Source organism: Bacillus rossius, chromosome 6, assembly GCF_032445375.1.
Source record: "Bacillus rossius redtenbacheri isolate Brsri chromosome 6, Brsri_v3, whole genome shotgun sequence".
Lineage (NCBI taxonomy): Eukaryota > Metazoa > Arthropoda > Insecta > Phasmatodea > Bacillidae > Bacillus > Bacillus rossius.
Window position 1 is genome coordinate 20,252,853 of NC_086334.1, and position 18,087 is coordinate 20,270,939.

The following is an 18,087-nucleotide window of genomic DNA, read 5'->3' on the forward strand; positions in this document are numbered from 1 at the left end:
GAACTGGTCGAGGAGGGGAATAGGGAATAGTTAGTTACATGGTGGGGGAACCGGGATAAGGAGTGGAATAGTTATGTATAGAGTCGGTGAACTGAGAAAGGGGGAGACAGCAAGGAAGAGGTAAAAATGACACGGTACATTTGTACACTTACAAACTTGCAAACTTTTTCACTTATACTTAATATAACATAATTATGTTTCCTATACCTAATAATATAATAAGCAAGAGGTTTTACACATGTCGCGCATGGACTCCACGCACATTTTTTTTTGCGGAGGGAGGGTTTGAAGAAAGTATCCCCTTCGCTTGGTATGCCCCTGCAAGGGCGACTGGTAGTGGCAATTTTGCCGCCGAACACGCTTCGATACCATGGCGTACTGCGGACAGGACGTACAGGACTGGGCCCGATATTTAATTTACTGTTGAAGTTTAGTCTAGGTTGTAGTCTGGTATGTTCCGGAGAAAGGCCAAAATTTTCCTTAGTAAATAACTTTTTTTTAAATATTGTTTGTTTTATGTTTTCAGTGGGCGAATGTGTAGATTATTGCATTTAATTGGCTGAATTATATAAATGGTTAATTATATTTTTTTCACTGAAGTGTTAAATTCAGCACCTAGTAGATGAATATAAATCCTTTTGTATGTATTGAACTAGTTGTGCGGGCAACCACACAAAGCGCTAACCTCAACCGCAGATGTCCTTTTACCACGCAATTTGCCATTCTGTAATACGTGTCTATTTCTATCTTTGGTTCTGATATTGGTGAACTGCTGATCGTCTGCAAATTCGTGAAATTAAATTTCTACGATAGCCTAATATAACTATTAAAAATGGCTAGATTTGCAAGTATTGTGTATAATACTCTCTTCAAGAGGACATCGACATTTGCTCTGACAGTCATATGTGGTGCGTTTGTTTTTGAGCGAGCTTTCGAACAAACTTCAGAGTACATTTTTGATCGTGTGAATCAAGGAAAATTGTGGAAACACATTAAACATAATTACGGTGAAGAAGAATAACAGATTCAGTTCTGTTTGACAATTTGAGACTAGTGGTAATTAGTTCGATGAAACTACAAATTTGGTTTTAAAATAATCTAACATAACAGATTCAGCTAGTGCACCTACAAGATGTGTACAGATTTTGAAACGGCTGTGTGCCAAATTTCAGGACCAATTATTTAATTTCAATGCAAAATGTAACTGGTTAGTGAATTTTTTCTTGGTAGCTAACCTTGTATAATTGAAAATGTAAATAAACTAAAACTTGAAAAGGTTTTGTTATGCATGGTAAGACCTATCTTAAACAGTGAACCTGTGGGTGGTTAGTGTCTTTATCCTAATGTGAATGACATCACTTTGTTGCTCGGTAAACTGCAGTATACAACTGTGATGTCAGAATCTGTTGATTCCCAAAAATGTTTCAAATTTTTTTTATTGCTTCATGCACTTAATGGTACATAGCTTAATTTTTGATATTCATTTTTCTTGTGAAAGTTCAAAAATATTTAGTTCCATTATGTTGAAGAGTGCATTTTTGAAACCGGTACTTATAACTACAAACATGATTGTTTGAGGACAGATAGGGATAAAAAGTTGACCAATGTATTCAAATATGGGAGATTGGACTACTTGTCCATGGCATCCATTGAGTCAGAGGGCCATATGAACTAATCAGTGATCAGTGTCTGTTGAGACACAATTTATGACATGCAATTGTAGACAGGGATTTATAGAGTATTCTGAACAAGCTATTATTTATTTACTTAAATAATAATAATTCAAAAATTATTTTTTTAATTTCTTAGCATATGTTTGGAACCATGCCTAAGAATGTAGTACTTTGTTGTTTAAGGAGTTGTTAAGTTAGGCTATCAACATTACAAATACTGTGATATAAGATTGTTGTTGGATTGGGTTAAAAACCACACTGAAAAAAAAAAAAAGGTAAACACCTGAAAATACAAATTTTTTATTTATTTTCTTATCATTGCATAATGTGAACAGTATAATGAACTACTGGTAAACTACTTGATGTATCATGAGGCCCTTTAAGGATTCAACATGTTAGGAAGCAGATAAAAAGCATTTGGAAACTAAATTTTTTTTTCTTCTGAAAGGTGAATTCTTTTCTTTAGGATTCCTCATTATAGATTGTTATAAAGTTCTTTTCACACTGAATTTGCAGGCAAGTTAAGGGAAGTTGCAGTATCTTTTGTGTGTTAATGGACACACTTTCTAATGGACATGGTTCAAATTATTTTCCTGGCATCCTGATCTAGTTTTTTCTATGGTTTTACTGGATTCACTCTTATGCAAGAACTGGATTGGTTTTCCATCACAAGTTAAGGCCGACTTCTTGTTCACGATTCCTTGCCTGTTTAAGTTGTGGTAACAGCTAAATTAAATTTAATTCATAGTTAGCATTCCATTATACCCAACAGGGTTGACATTAATTTCTCATGTTTGCCATTTTAAATAAGAATAGACGTGACTAAACTCTTCACCTTATGTTTCATGCTTAGGAAGCAGGTAAACAAGTGAAAATGTGGTTTGTGGACTCTCAAAACAAGCTGGATTGTTGGTATTAAATAAAGATACAATGTTGGATTTTTCCACAAAAATAATGGTAGTGATAGAAATACCTTTATCAGTAGAAGGGGTTTTGGGCTATTAAATACTTGGCCATATCGTTGCAGAAATATCTGTAGTGAGGGCCATGTTCAGAAGGTGGTGATAAAGAGGACAGGAGTGTACAGCATGGAGCCTAACCCACACTGATCATGCTACTAAGAGGAACACCAAATTTTAAAATATAGCTTTGGCTCTGTTAATCAGTGTATAAATACCTATGGGACTGAAGTATTCATCAACTTTAATATTATGAGTTTCATCTTTGATGAGTGGGGGGGGGGGGGGTTAAGCACTAATATGCACAAAGGCTTATGATAGTGAACACACTATTCTCATCTCTCATCAACTCTAATAGTCCTGATGTTAAGCTCCAATTCATTAATTCATAAGCATGACCCTCATTACTCAAGCTTTACGCTTTAGCGATCTCTTCCCCAGGGCAGCACGTATTGTGTAATATCTATAGACAAGAGAAATTTGACCCATCAAATCTTTAGATGGTAAGATGGTAGCACTGGACTGGCATGGATTGGCTAGTTTCAGTAGAGTTCTTATGAATGTCTTTAACCAGGGTTTTACAGGTAACAAAAGTCACTAAAAAAGTATTTAAAAAATCCAGTAATATAGAGCTGAAAGTCAGAACTTAATTTTGTTAACTTACATTTTGTTTTTTATGCCCAACTTATGTTGGGTGCAATTAATTCGTGTTTCTTCCCGGGTAAGGGTGGTTACCTCCTCCCCCCTCCCCCTTCCGAAGAAACAACTCACTGAGAGGGTCTGTCTGTGCTTGCAAAATCATGACTGTGAAACTGGGTTGACAAACATAAATGTTAAAACTATATTTTGTGGAAAACTTTGTGTACATTTTTAAGTTTTCTGCTTATTGCATGAATACAGGTCAACATATGGGATACAACATACAAGCACCTTATCCAGAGATGACTTGTCAGTTGAAACCCACATGGCAAACACCCCCACCCAAATCCAACAGATTTGTGCCCCTGGTCACACATCAAATATTTAGTAGGTAGTTTCCTGCAGAGCATGGTGGCTGCAAATCCCTGACGAGACACTGCAGTGTGTCCGGAAGATGGGTGATGGGAGAGGTGGTATCCAGGAGATGTGAGACTGTCCATTTCAACCTAGAAATTGTCTCTTAACATTTTTTTTTAGCTTTCTAACTTTATATCTTTGTATTATGTTTAATTTTTATTATTACATATGAAAATCACTTTGTGATTTAAGAAAGTTGTACAAAAACATTATAAGGTCCTGAATTTTTTTTACTAAAGATATTAAATCTTGTGTGAATAGAGAGCTTCAAGTGTTTTGGAATGTTACATATAAAAATTCAGTAATAGGTAATTGAAAATAAAACAATTTCATTTGTTGCTGCACAATTATTGTAATTTGCCGCAAATTTAGTTTTGCCAGTTGTTAACTACTACAACCGCAGTTGCGTAGATGTTCACTGCTGTAGAAAAGTGATAACGTAAATAACCATGACGTCTAGTATGTGGCAGATATGTCTGAATAATCTACCAAAAAATATTCTTCAATAAACTCTCACTATCAGCAATTCTGTATTTTTTTCCCTTTATTTTTTATATTGGTACTTGCCTTTACCAAACATCATTCAATAGTAGTTATTAAAGTGAAGCAAGCGTAGAGATTGCCATGAGGCACTTCTCTTGCATTTCACACTACATGAGAAACACAGTTGCATAGCCAATGCTTAGTGAAATGTTATTCAATGTTTTAAAAATTTAATAACAGGTTTAATTGCTAATATTATTCACTTATATTCATTCAAGAACTAGGTAAAAACTTAGGGATCTTGCTTTCGGGTACGAGGAAGTAAAAGTAGGGTGTGAACCAACTAGCCGACTGTATAAACAGTAATTTGAAGAGTTCACCAAGCCTCGGCGGTGCACCGTAGTTCACGTGACTGTTTCCCCTCCAATATGTTTGTTCCTCTCTTCTCCCTTCCTCTGGTTGCTTCTCCTCTGCACATGCATTTGGAGCTCGTAATGTTTTAAGCTTGTATGCGACTGTAGACTTGTCCTCGGTCGTTATGCAAGTTCCGAAGAGTTAACACCTAGAATTTGGTTTGGCTGAGGCCATTTTGTTAGTTTGCGCAAGTTGAAGTTTAATTATAATAATCAAACGATTTTGTTTAAATTTTCTTTCGGAACAGCTCTAATTAAAAATCAGTTTGACTTTAAATTCACTTTTGTTTATTCTGTTGTTAATGAGATAGTCTTTTGTTCTGGGATAGATGCTTGGATGGGTTTCAGTAGCCTCATTTTACTCTCTTTAAAGTGCTGTTAACACAACTTGTCGCTTTTGCTGTGAAAGGCCTGTGGCCAGGACAGTTTATCCGTTGGCCATGTGGCTTTTTATGAAAGGGTCGGCTGTAAACTGTGTTCTTATTTAACTGCCTGTATTTCCGTTGGAGTCTAAGGTTGGTTAACAGTTAAGTGGTTAAAACTGTATTCATTCTGGTTGCAGGTACATTTGGTTTGTGCTTGCCATCTAGTTTTGAAGTTAATTGGTCCAAAAACCATTTAAAGATTCAGATGTCATGTGTGCAGAAGGTAACAATTGTTGATTTATAACATTAATCACATTTATACTTACAAAATTATTGCACAGTGGAAAATTGTCACCCTCCTTGGCTTAACACCCTGATGGTGAAAGTGTCAGGTAGGCGGCCTTCCACAGGGCAGCTGGGTGGTGGAAGGTGCTGGCTGCTGCCAGAGTGGCTTCTCTGGTAGGGTTGGGCCGCACAACAGCCCTGGTGTGGACGCGGCTGGTGCACTCGGTTGAGCGACAGGCTGTACCACCGGGTACTGTGTGGCAGTGACGTGCTGCAAGCTACGTGGCAGGGTTTTCTTCCTTAGCAAATAGGACTTTCTGCCACTTCTCTACGCCCTATTTCGATAGGTTAAGGCCCAGCGGAGCAGGAGCAAAGGAGGAAGAATTTAGAAGGGTTGCTGGAGGCTGTCGTCGCCTGGCCTGACCCGTCTTAAGGTGTGACTGTTTTCCTGGTGGACCAATACCTCAGAGTACTCCAGCCACTGAGAAACCACCTCACAGCTGTGTCAGCAAGGGGCAAGGCAAGGTGCAAGCAAGCCGTGTTCCCTGTCCCTTCCCTCGGGGTTGGCGGGGCACCGGCGAAGGCCTGGGAACCAGAGAGAGAAAAGATTCCCTAGTGAACAGGGACAGTCGTGAAGTTTCTGACGGTAGATTTATTGCAACATGATGAACCACATCCGCCCCCTGGCTGGCGTACAAGTACCCTGGCTCTCGACCGTGCCGGCGTCTGGTTGACTGGAGGTGGCTGCTGGCGGAACACAGTGCAAGCACGGGAGGTTTAGTAGGGCTTGTGGCCCTAGACAACTTCTGGTGGCTTCTGGCCACAGCCTTTTATACCATCATGGCCGGGAAGAGGGGTGTTTGTTAGATAGTTAAATTTTAATTTAAAAAAAAATTATTTTTACATAATTTCTGTTATTACATTATATTTATTAAAATACTGTGTAACTAGATTCTTTTTTTGCCTACCATTGTTTTATTATGTATTATGTTGTATTTTGTACTGTTTGTATTAATTGTTTTTTAATTGTGTTTGACCTTATTTATTGTGATGTCGCTGGGGCTGATCCTGTTTGGCATGGTTGAAGTCCTGGCTGCTCAGATGGGCGGTAGAGGGGTTCGAGTCTCGTGGCCTGGGGGATCTAGCCTAGCGCAGGTGTGTCACTCTCCCGCTCAGGAACTGTCCCGGAGAGTACCGCAGGTTCTCGTCGTGGAACGAGATGACGAACCTGAGAAGTTTCCTCACCGTGGTTGCGTCCCGCGTCGGCCGTCCGCGAGCACGCGCCTCCAGTGCGTCTGACGACTCCGCTGCCCACAGCAACACTCACTATGCTGCTCCCGCGGCAGCTGCGAGACTTCTCGCGACGTGATCGCTTTCACCACTCCCGCGATACTGCTGCCCAAAAGATCCTCTCTCTCCCCCCATCAGTCCCCTCTTCCCCGTGCGTCTTTTGCCCGCGTTCCCATACCAATTTTCTTTCATTCATTTCCCCCCTTCAACACTTTTCCACACATGTGCACATTGGGGCAAAGAGGTGGCAATGTGCAACAATGGCCTAAGCGACAGGGAGGAGCACTTGTTGCGACGTCAATTGTATCTGTTTTTGTCTATCTTTGTTGTTGTCACTGTGCTAATACGTGGTACTCTCGTCATAATGTGTTGGTTATTTGCGAATGTTTTGCCTGCTATGGTACCGATGGGGCTGGGGGTCCATATAGTTGCAGTGACAACCTTGTATTTGTCTGTGTTGGTCGTACCCACCATAAAAGTCTAAAGACTGTTGATGGATATGTTTCAATTTTAAATGAAAAAATAATATAATTACACTTTTACATCATATTAGGGATTTCATGTGTTTACATTTCAAAATTTTATTTATGAAAAGAAGCACAATGATAAAGTTTTTTCTATAGTTTTTTCTATAGTGTTACAGTTTCAATTCTTATAGTTGGTTATGTAGTGTGATTTGCATGTTTTATTTATAAACTATTGTAGTTTCCTTAAAAACAATTTTTAATAACAAAAAGTTGGCATGGTTATCAGTTCTTTCTTACTGGTTAATGTTATTTTTAAAACAAGAAAATATGAAGATATTATGAAATAATCCAAAAAAACTATATAATTTGTGTTACAATAATTGTAAATTCTACTAATTCAGGTTCAAATTTATAAACATTGTTTTATTGGTATAGTCTTACCCGGCTACAAGATTAATAATAGAAATGATACAAAGAAAACTTGGCACACAGAGATATTGCTACATCATGAGTCATGTTACAGATCAAAACATTTTTTTTAAATAACGTATTAAATAATTACATTACCATTTTCCGAGGAATGTTGATAACAAAAATGCTGTTAATTTAATTTACATTAATGTTAAAGTTAACAGTCAATACACTAGTTTAAACACATTGTAATTTTGAAGTGTTGGGATAATTGAAACAATAGATGTGATTTGCCAAATTAAATTTTTGTTGCTGAAGTTGAATCTTGCTACTATTTTTCATCCTGCAGAGTGAAACATTTATTTACTTGTTATTGCATTTATTTTTTCTCCCCACTCATCACATCAGCATCACACACACACACACACACACTGTTACCGCGTTTATACTAAAATTTCAATCCGGATTGAACGTGGAGTGAGGAATCTAGATTGAAATTTTACTTAAAACACTTTGTTGTGGACTGAAGTTAGAGTGAAGTGAGATAATCCACTCCACTTGTTGAGGTGGACTGGACTGAAGAATCCGGATTGAGATTTTACTTTAAACACGGACTGTTTTGAAAAGAAAACACGCACGAGAAAGCCGCCATCATATTGCATTGTTTGTTATTGGTCTCGTTGCATTTCAGGCATAATTTGTGAAAATGGCAAAAAAAGAGCAGAGGAATGTGTGGACAGAGATGGAAGTAGAGTTATTGTTGGACGTAATGATCGCACCACAAAATTTTCAGTCCATGTTGACACCAACTTCGATCTTGTTTACATTTCAATCTGGATTGTGATATTTACCATAAACACATTTCGTCATATATGTTCGTTACACATTCACTCTGAGTTCACTCCACTCCAGGTTCAATCCGGATTGAAATTTTAGTATAAACGAGGCATGTATCTCCTGACTTGCATGGACACTGGCCGACAACATATCACACCAGTTTTCTGGCCCAGGTTGGCCCTTGAAGTTTGCAGCAGAGTAAAGGTAACAAGTATAAACAGTAATAGGTAGGAGCTGGAAAAATTAGCATCTATTATTTAATGTATTAGCAACTATTATTGCAAATGTAGCATTTTTAATGCATCTTATTTAAGATGAAAAATCACAAATAAAAAAATTTAAATCCTAATTTTTTAAAAAGTTGGTAGAGCAATTTGCTAGCAAACAGTAAGTTACAGGTTTAATTTATAGTAATTAACAAATCAACTATATTAATTGGGTTGGACTGATACTTAGAATTTATCTTGGATTCACGTAACTTGGCTGTCTGACAGAGAGATGGCAATATCAGAGCGCACGACCACAAACACTAGTGTAGAGAACAATTATAACCAGAAGCTCACCACAGGGTCAAGTACCTGTTATGTTGCTAAAGCAAAATACACCTTTCGTCTTGGCAAAGATGGTGGACCTGTTACGTTTGTGTATTAACTGAAGTGGTGATAAGTCTTAAGTGACAGACATAAATTAAAATAATTTAATTGTACATGTGCATGTGTGTCTTAGACCAACTGAAAAGTACAAATATAAGTTGAATCAGGTGACTGGAAGTCCGCAAGACTTTCTAATTGTAAAAAAATACATTTGTTACAACAATTTTGAAAACTGTCAAAAAATATATAGCAATTATGAGGGAGTTTTAAAAGGATATATTTTAAAAATGAAAAAATGAATGACACTTGAAACTAATTCAGATGAACAGAATCATTAATTATAGCATCTATAGGAAGAAGTTAATTTTTCCAACCCCTAGTAATACTAATAGGTATTAGCTTAGATGCATTCACTGTTTTTTTAAAATGAGTCACTTTATAATTTCCAACTCATAAGAGTTTTCTGCCTATTAATAAAACTTAGTATTCATAAACAGTAAATAAGTATACTGGACTAGTGTATATAATTTAATATTATGGTGTTTAATAGTCTAATATTATTTTATTATTAGTATTAATAATGGTGGCTCTTATTTTAGATACAGTATAAATCTTAAGAAAAAGCCCACTTAGGTAAAACATTCTCCTGCATGGTAGGTTTAAAAACATTTATAACTTGGTCTATAAATACATAAAATTTTACCCATATAATAACTTTTTGTGGTTAATAAGTCTAATTTCCAAGTACCTTGGGAACCTTCTTAGCATGGTTTTACTGTACCATTAATTTAACAACAGAGCTGCAGCATATGAGCCATTCAAATTTGTAAACTGTTTGTTTTGGTCATTTTATAAGTAACACTGTTATAAATTATTAATACAAAAAAAAGAAGAAAAAGAGAGTAAAGTACAAATTTTTACTATGCATATACAAATTATCTACTAGGTATTTAATTTATAGTCCATAAGATATATAGTGTAAATATACCATTAAAATTACCTTTAACATAGTAAAACCATTTGTCATGCATCTTTATGTTCTATGTACACATACACATACAAAAAAAGTATCTAATTAAATCAGCCTATAAAATATCAATAAATAACTTAGCACTTTCCCAAAACTGACTGCACTGTTTTTTTACTGTATGCAATCAGGTGGATTCACAAACATAATCAATTCAAGTCACATTAACTGGTTGAAATGGTGCTTGAACCAGCCAAAACACAAATCCACCAGCAAGTCACAGAGCAGAACAGTACAGACTTAGTTACGTAACCAAACAATACCTGCGTTTCGGTGTCTTTCGAGAGTGCTGATGTGCAAACGTACCGAAAGAAGCAGACATTATCGTTTCTGACGAACACCTCCACATGGACTGCAGACGTGCTGTGATCTACAAAAGGTCCACGTGCCCCAGCAGACAGCCTCCAGTTGGACCAGACATCAATAGAAGAGGACGCAGTGCAATATGGGACGGTGGCATTTTGACTCAAATTCGTGCAGCAGCTCGTCAATGTCATTGTCCAAGTCTTCGCTCTCCGACATCTGGGAGACAGAAAACCCACCAGTACATCTGAGACTCTCTTCACTGTACATTCTTTACACTAAACAAATACTGTGTTAGGAAAAATATAGCCATGACTGACCATATAGTACTTGTGGATTATTTACAGTTCTTGAATAAAGGTCAAGTACATGTTCATGTCTTAAGTGCACAGACAAGCGATATAAGCAAATATTAAAGCAGAAAAATTACTTAAAATAATGGACATAATTATCATAGGGAGATAATATTGTGATCATTAATTACCTTGAGATATACAGGTTAATTATAAAGTCCATGAAACATTTCATAAAATCGGTACAGCGAAATGGAAAAGAATAACGTAACAAATTATATACCGCGTGAAAGAACAACTCTCAAAGTTTTTTTGAATGTAGCGCCAAAAAGCTATTTTAAACAAAACCCACAGGGGCGCTAGTGCATGTAGTTACTGAAAATGGCTGCGAAGCAGGCGGAGAGAGAAAGCCTTTTGTGTGCTTGAATACGCCCGTAGCGAAACGGTAGTGAGTGTCCAAAGAGCTTTCTGTGGCAAGTTTAACAAAACACCACCAGTTTACAATAGCATAATAAAGTGGTACAAGAAATTCGAGGAAGATGGCTGTTTGTGCGACGCAAAACGGTCGGGTCGGCCAGGCGTGTCTCAACAGACAGTGGATTGTGTACGGGACGTGATGGTGCGGAGTCCCAAGAAGTCAACTTATCGGGCTAGTGCAGAATTGAACATCACTGTTTCGTCCTGCACGTAGGAACATTTTCCCAAGCGTGCAAGCTACCTATGCTTCCAGGCGATGGAAGAAGTGCAAAAGTATGATTCGGACCCTCGTGAAATAAATTGCAAAAGGACCAGGCCCCTGGTTGGTATCTGCTTAATGTTGGGTACTGCAAGGGGTGGCCCACAACACACCGTGCTGGGTAAGTGGGCTACGGCTAGCAAAGTGTTCAACACAAGTTACTGGCTCGGAAAGTAGCAGACAAGCTGTGTCAGCCATCTCACACCATTACTGAAGAAACTGCTTGGTTTAGGTGGGGCTGACGGAGCAGAAGTCGTTTGACATACAATGAGCGGTCAATAAAAAATCTTCCGAGATTTTCACATTAAAAAAAAAAAATAAAACTTGTTTGGCATAAGTTTTACACGTCTTTCAGTTCCTCGTCTACTTCACACCAGCCAGAACAAATAAGATCGTTGCAGTCAGGCAAGCTATAAGAGACTGTGAACATCCCAGAGTCTTTATTTGTTCCTGGACAGGAAAGATCAGTTTGTCAATCACTAGAGCAAGGCGTTTCGGGTATGTTTACACCGTAATAAGGGTTCAATTCATGTCGTTATTCACAATGACTTAAAGGCAAAAGTAAAGAAGTTTTCAAGCAAATATGGTATATCCATAACAGACAAAGATTTAAAACTATATCAATTATTAAACAAATGCATAAATTAAAATAGCATATTTCAAATGCAAAGCCATTGGTTTATGTAACTCTGCTAGAAATTTTTTTTTTAAAGTATAGTTAGAACTTATCATATCAACTCCACAAAACCCTTGAATAAACTTTTTCAAATTTAATTTCTTGAACCAAAAAATCATTTTTTTTATTTATTTTGTACATGAAAATGTGTCTTCTGCTTCAAATAAATTACAAAAAAAAAAAGAGGCATTGCAACACATGCCAGGCATTTGCTAATTAATCATAAAAAATTTCATTAAAAATACATAATAAATAGACTGATTAATAATAAAATATTTATAAAGGCCTACTAGCACCAACACTACATGGGACATAAAGAAATATGTGACTATTTTCCATTGTTTAGCACTCAAGTCTGTGTGAACAACCAGTATGCTAGCTAACATTAAGCCTTCCCTTCAACCCTCTTCTATAAACTTGCCAAAACAGAGTGAAATGTGCAGAGCAGGAAGAAAGCAGTCTTTTTTGTTGCCTGCATGCTTATACAACACAGTAAAACCATTTGCAGAAAATACCTGTTAGGAAGTTTCCATATTTAGCAAGTTGCACTCCATCCAAACTGAAATTTATAATTTCTTTATTTAACAATTGAAATGTGCAGAGATTACAGAAACTTCTATAGAGGATTTCACTGGATAATTTTATTCTGATACCTCAGCTAATGGAAAATCAATTACAATTTATTACTTCTAAAAAATAGTTTAAATATATTTCCAAAAACTTATTTGACTACTAAATTGATATTTTATTCAGATTTAAGGGGCCCGCCTAGCCAGATGTGTATCTGTTAGTGAGGCAGGATGATTAGTATGACACTTGCTGGTCTTCTAGCGAGGTATCTCATCTAAGAGCAAGGCTCTGAACTGGTGCACAGTGTTCTCATTGTGCATCGGACAACTATGAAACCTGAGCAGTAACCGTAACATTAGATGGTGGGGAATAGAAGATAAAGGTGTCGTGCAAAGCCCTTGGGTGCTTTCAAGAATATTTACCAAAAAAAACGTAGTCTGAAAACACATATTTTAAAAACATAAAGTGCATAATCAAATGCACATATATGTACGTGTGCCAAGGCAGGCAGGCCCCTTGATGTCAGAGTCCACGCTACAATGCCATAAGAGTGCAAGAGGAAAGCGCACCATGGTGACGAGCTCGCAGACCAGGAAAGCCCCGATGGTGGCCTCCTCGTGGTTGTCCTGGATGTCTACGTTGATGACGTGGACTGAAGCGTTGTCCGTCGCAGTTCGGTTCTCCAGCGCTGCGGAGAACGTCTCCAATCACCACCACGACCGAGCAACATCACCAGCACTGCGCTCTGCCACAAGCCCACTGTACCGACCTTCGATGACCTGGTCGTAAACCCGCTCCTCGCAAGTGACGAGGATGTCGAAGCGGTCCTTGCACGTCTGGAATCTTTCGGGACGCGGCTTGATTCTTCTGTTGCGATCCAACATGTGTAGCAATCCATTCTGGGTGTAGCTGGAGACAACTCGTTAAGGAACATCAGAGGAAGAGAGCATGCAGCAAGTTACTGAATAAATTACATTTGTTCTAACTTAAATATTTGTTTGCTACATGTTGACATACTCACATACAGATGGAGCAATATATTTAAATCACCATACAGCATAAATACTGAATATATATATATATATATATATATATATATATATATATATATATATATATATATATATATATATATATATATATATATATATATATATATCACTATTATGATGAGTAGGTAGTCTGTAAAAAAATTATTCCCTATAGAAATAAAGAAAACTGAAATAAAGAGCATGTATAATGCACAAACAAAATTGTATACCATTCACAAAAATTACAACCAGTAGCCATTTATGTAGGCCCTCATCACTGTGCACTCACCCCTCTAGTAGAATGGAAGCAGCTATTTGCAAGAAATACAACTTTGTCATTGATAAAAGCTTAATACTACAAATATACCTTAAATAATTCAGAATATATCTAAATACATGTCAAAACTGTGGGTAGACATGCAGGACATATAGAGGAGGCAAAAATGTAATTGCTTAGGTTTATGTAGACATTATTGTGTGCAATGAGAAACAATGGAGTCCTGTTTATGGAAAGCCATATCAGCAAAGTACATAACCAATCATACTGTATGTAACCTGTAACACAAAATCAGTGTACCGTTCACCAATATGACATGCATTAAAGATACACCTTGTATGATGATAATCTTGAACATAAGTCATTAATTTCTTTGCAAAGAAATGTAAAAATAATTTAAACTGTCGAAAAACATAAATTCCACCAAAACCATAACAGTACATATTATAAAATCAACAGTTCATGATTATTGAATTGATGTAGTGATCAGGTATTAAAAAAAGTTTAGTTGGACAAGCACAAAGAATCACGAGTTCTGTGAACTCTCTGAAGCTACAGTTAAACATGCAGCATGACATAGCTGGGGCAAAAAAATTTTTTAATTTATTTAATTAAAATTTGAGGGATTTCTACCAAAAGCTGAAGGCCAAAATGGCAGACACCATACAAATACGTACAAAAAAAAACCTAAATAATAAAAACAACAAATAACAAACTTTCACAGAAAAGAAAAATAACCAAAAAATAACATAGACAAGGACAAAAAAGACTTACAACAAGAAGTAATAGCTAATTCATATATTAAAAGATATGTAAATAATTAGGAAAATACAGAAACAAATTCATTGATACTATATAATACACTACACATAGATCACAGTATATAGAAATATAAAATATATATTAAAAAAATGATATAAGAAGCAAATACGTTGGGGTTATATAAAAATTTAGAATTACAAGGAACAGATTAGAGACTAAGGCAAGAGCTTCCTACAATGCTGAATGAAGGATACAAGGACTTGTCTTTGGACAGCAGATCCTGGTAGATCTCTTCGTATGAAATACCAAACTCGTAGCAGTTGGGCTTGTCCGGAGCAGTGCCAGGGAGTTTCACCTTGTCACCCGTGCCGAAGGACTTTACGTAGAAGCCTTTCTTGCTACAAACCAATAACAGGTACAAATCATCAAACTACATACCGTACCTAACTCTTATAATAATTATTACATAATCACAAGCTTCAGTAAGGAACATATTTCAATCAAAAACCCTTTATTTTTTCAAAAATTTCTTAAAATAAAGGCTCTTCTTTGAATCCCAGGAAAAAAATATTATATCTGTGAGCACATAAATTTGAGACTTCATTCTGGTACCTACATACACTAAAATATTGTATGCATATGAGACTACTTCTAGCACTGTCACTGTTTACTTCAGGACTATTTCATTACTTTTATGGCCAGTCCTTCAGTTTTGTTAATTTTATGACCTTTGAACACCATATGTAAAAAGTCATAAAAGGAAAATATGAGGAAATACTGAGCATATGATATTACAGTTTAGTCAACTCAAACATCACTCAAATAAAACCAATTCTTTAAATAAAATAAAAATATAAGCGAGTATTTCAGTATTCACCAAAGATGTGTAACATTTAACCTCGGTAAAGAGCAAATTCATGTTTTCTCATGTTGCAAATTCACTTATAATAAGAAACTCTGACATGAAATTTAACGCAGAATTCTTTAAATTATTGCCGAGCGTGATACATAAACACAAATTGTGTTTTCAACTATATTTATGGATGCGAATAACACGTAGTTTCCGCACCTGCCACTACAATTCGCTGCTATATAATCGACTATAATCATTCCATTTGCAGACATACATTTTAAAACATATGATGAAAATTCTCCGATAAAAGCAAAAAAAGACTTTAAAAACTACCAAACTCCAGCTTTGGACCTGAATTGTGCCAAGGAATTTGATTATAATACTACCCATCTTGTTAAAATTTATTAAACAGTTAATAGGGTCATTCCATGCCAAATCAAACAGAAAATAATAATTTTTGGCATCACCATCTCCGAATTAAAAAATAAACTTGGCGAATTAGCAGTAAGTGTGCAGAAAAGTGCATTAGCAAAGTTACAGTCCCCTGTGAATAATACTTTTTATACAGCAGGGTTGCCAACTTGTGGAAAAAGTGAAATTTTTGCTGCGCAAGGTCCAATAAAAATATTTGTAACTTACTTCGTATTTGAGTGAGAACCTGGATGTAGGGCTCAATAGAAAGCTAGAAAAGTGTACTTTGAGATAAAAATAAGTTTTACGAATTTTAAAAGAAATTTGTTTCAAGGTCATGTTCATGTAACCTGTGAGCTTGTAAATTTTGAAGTGTATTTTTGAAAAATGTGAAAAAATTATATGTTATGAAGTGCATTATTGGCTATAAGTGACATAAGTTTCATTTCTGTGGACAGTGTGTTGCAGGTGCGTGGAAAATATTGAAGACAATTATATGAAGAGTGATGGGAGAATGGACATTGAAAGTGATAAAATAACAATAAACATAGGATGTTCAAGTGATAATGATACTGCAAGTGATACAGACAGTGGGAAAAGCTGTCTTTCTGATTTAGAATAAGTACTTTTTATTGTTTGCTACAGAACTTTTTGATCCTTATTAATGCACAGTGGTAATTTTCTATGCCTGGTTCAGTGTTTTGAAGGACATACATGTAATTATTAAGTTCTGAAGCACTTTGGTATAATCTCGGCATAGTTATAAATTTTTAGCTACGCCGTAAATTACACTCAGTTCATAAAAGTTTCTTTAACCATGCCCTGGGAAGTTCCTTAAAATCGATATTAAATATGTTTGTATAAAAATAACTCGACGTCATGAGGGATATAAAACTGTTTGAACTGACTCCGAGTCAGTCAGTCTTTGGTAAGACACACACCTCTCCTGCCATGCTGCGAAAAGGGAAAGTGGTTGATAGTCAGAGTGGATTCTAAGGTCTTTTACTTCTTGTCACATTATAGTCTTATCACATACTTTCAAACTATAATGTCCTAATAATGTAGTATCATAAATTGCATAACATAGGTGTGAATGGACTGATTATGTATTATTAAACAGCACAAAGATTTTGTTTTTCCAAATTTTTGGTTGTATAATAAATCACTTTGTGTGAAAACAATGCAAATGTATCACTGTAAATAATTATATACTTTGTTGGTTCAATTCTTAATCATTCACCAACATTATTAATTCTAAAACCAATGGATGTATAAATACTAAAAAATATTTTGTCTACGCATACATCAAATTCTTCCATACCTCAAAAATGCATGAGCTTCCATACTTCGATTCATGTTACTGGAGCATATAACAGCTATTTTCAGAGAACTACTTGAAGGCATATTGATAATTAATGCAATCAAGTAAGTATAAAGTTTTCGAGCCTTAAATACTGAAATGAATGAACTACGCCAAACTTCATTTCAAAGGTTATCGTTCATTGAAGGTTAGGATGTTTACGAGACATTTTGATTTTCAGCTAATAAATACAATCAAAACGGTATATTTCTCAAATAACAATGTACATATATATGCACAAACTAAGATCAATTATTTTAACACTGACAGCCACTTATTTAATTATTTTGAAAGAATCCTCCATCCAAAGTAAATAAAGATTAACAGCTCATAGACAATATTTAAAAGGTTTACGAAAGATTTTTCGTAAATTTTGTTAACAAAAAAATTACCAAAGCACAGGATCATAGTACCTATAGAATGTTAAGAGATGTCTCTGTAGTCTGTACTCGTCTCTAGATTCAAAATATAAATTATTTGTATTTAAATTTTAAGTAATAAGTCGAATATTTTTAAAAATATATGTAGGGTTATTAATTTCTTACGTATGCTATATTTAAATGTTGAAAATTATTCAAGTGAATGTATACCCCACACTAACACACTCTACCAGCAAACGATCACAATCATTATAGTAACAAAAATAGTTTTGTCGATATCTACATTCTACAATTATATTTCCATACATTTCTCGCGATACTGTTGTATGCCATATATACTGAAAATATCTGGAAAATATTGATGTTTAGTTTGTTTTTCTTCTAACTTTTATTCTATTAACAGCATTGTCATTATCATTTAATGTATTACATTTTGGTACAACCGTTATTAGAGACAGACGGGTTATAAAAGTGATCTCGTAATCTGTTAATATTTGAGTTATTTTAGTAGCAATAACTAAATGCAAGAAGTAAAGTAACGCATATCACCGTGTTCACATTAAGTTCGGCTTGTTA

At 35.7% G+C, this 18,087-nt stretch overlaps 1 protein-coding gene across 2 annotated transcripts; it reads right to left on the reverse strand.

Annotated features, from left to right (window-relative positions):
• Positions 1–3,802: 3,802 nt before the first annotated feature.
• LOC134532794 (RNA polymerase II subunit A C-terminal domain phosphatase SSU72) lies at positions 3,803–17,497 on the reverse strand. Of its 2 annotated transcripts, XR_010075182.1 has the most exons (6): positions 17,093–17,485; positions 14,762–14,905; positions 13,207–13,346; positions 13,007–13,125; positions 10,166–10,381; positions 7,361–7,745 (listed from the first exon to the last, which is right to left on the reverse strand). XR_010075182.1 is itself a non-coding variant. In XM_063369655.1 (5 exons), the coding sequence occupies exons 1-5, from the start codon at positions 17,173–17,175 to the stop codon at positions 10,280–10,282; spliced, it is 588 nt and encodes a 195-aa protein (XP_063225725.1). In that variant the 5' UTR covers positions 17,176–17,497; the 3' UTR covers positions 3,803–10,279. The 2 variants fall into 2 exon arrangements, 1 of the variants encoding a protein (XP_063225725.1); XM_063369655.1 differs by having other exon boundaries at positions 3,803–10,381; positions 17,093–17,497.
• Between the last annotated feature and the right edge of the window lie 590 nt (positions 17,498–18,087).

Excerpts from the sequence above, each read along its gene's own strand:
- LOC134532794 (XM_063369655.1), bottom strand. The coding sequence starts at position 17,175 with ATGCCTTCAAGTAGTTCTCTGAAAATAGCTGTTATATGCTCCAGTAAC. Across the intron at positions 13,347-14,761 it reads CTGTCCAAAGACAAGTCCTT|CTACACCCAGAATGGATTGC; the intron begins GTATCCTTCATT and ends AGTTGTCTCCAG. Across the intron at positions 13,126-13,206 it reads TTACGACCAGGTCATCGAAG|CGCTGGAGAACCGAACTGCG; the intron begins GTCGGTACAGTG and ends CGTTCTCCGCAG.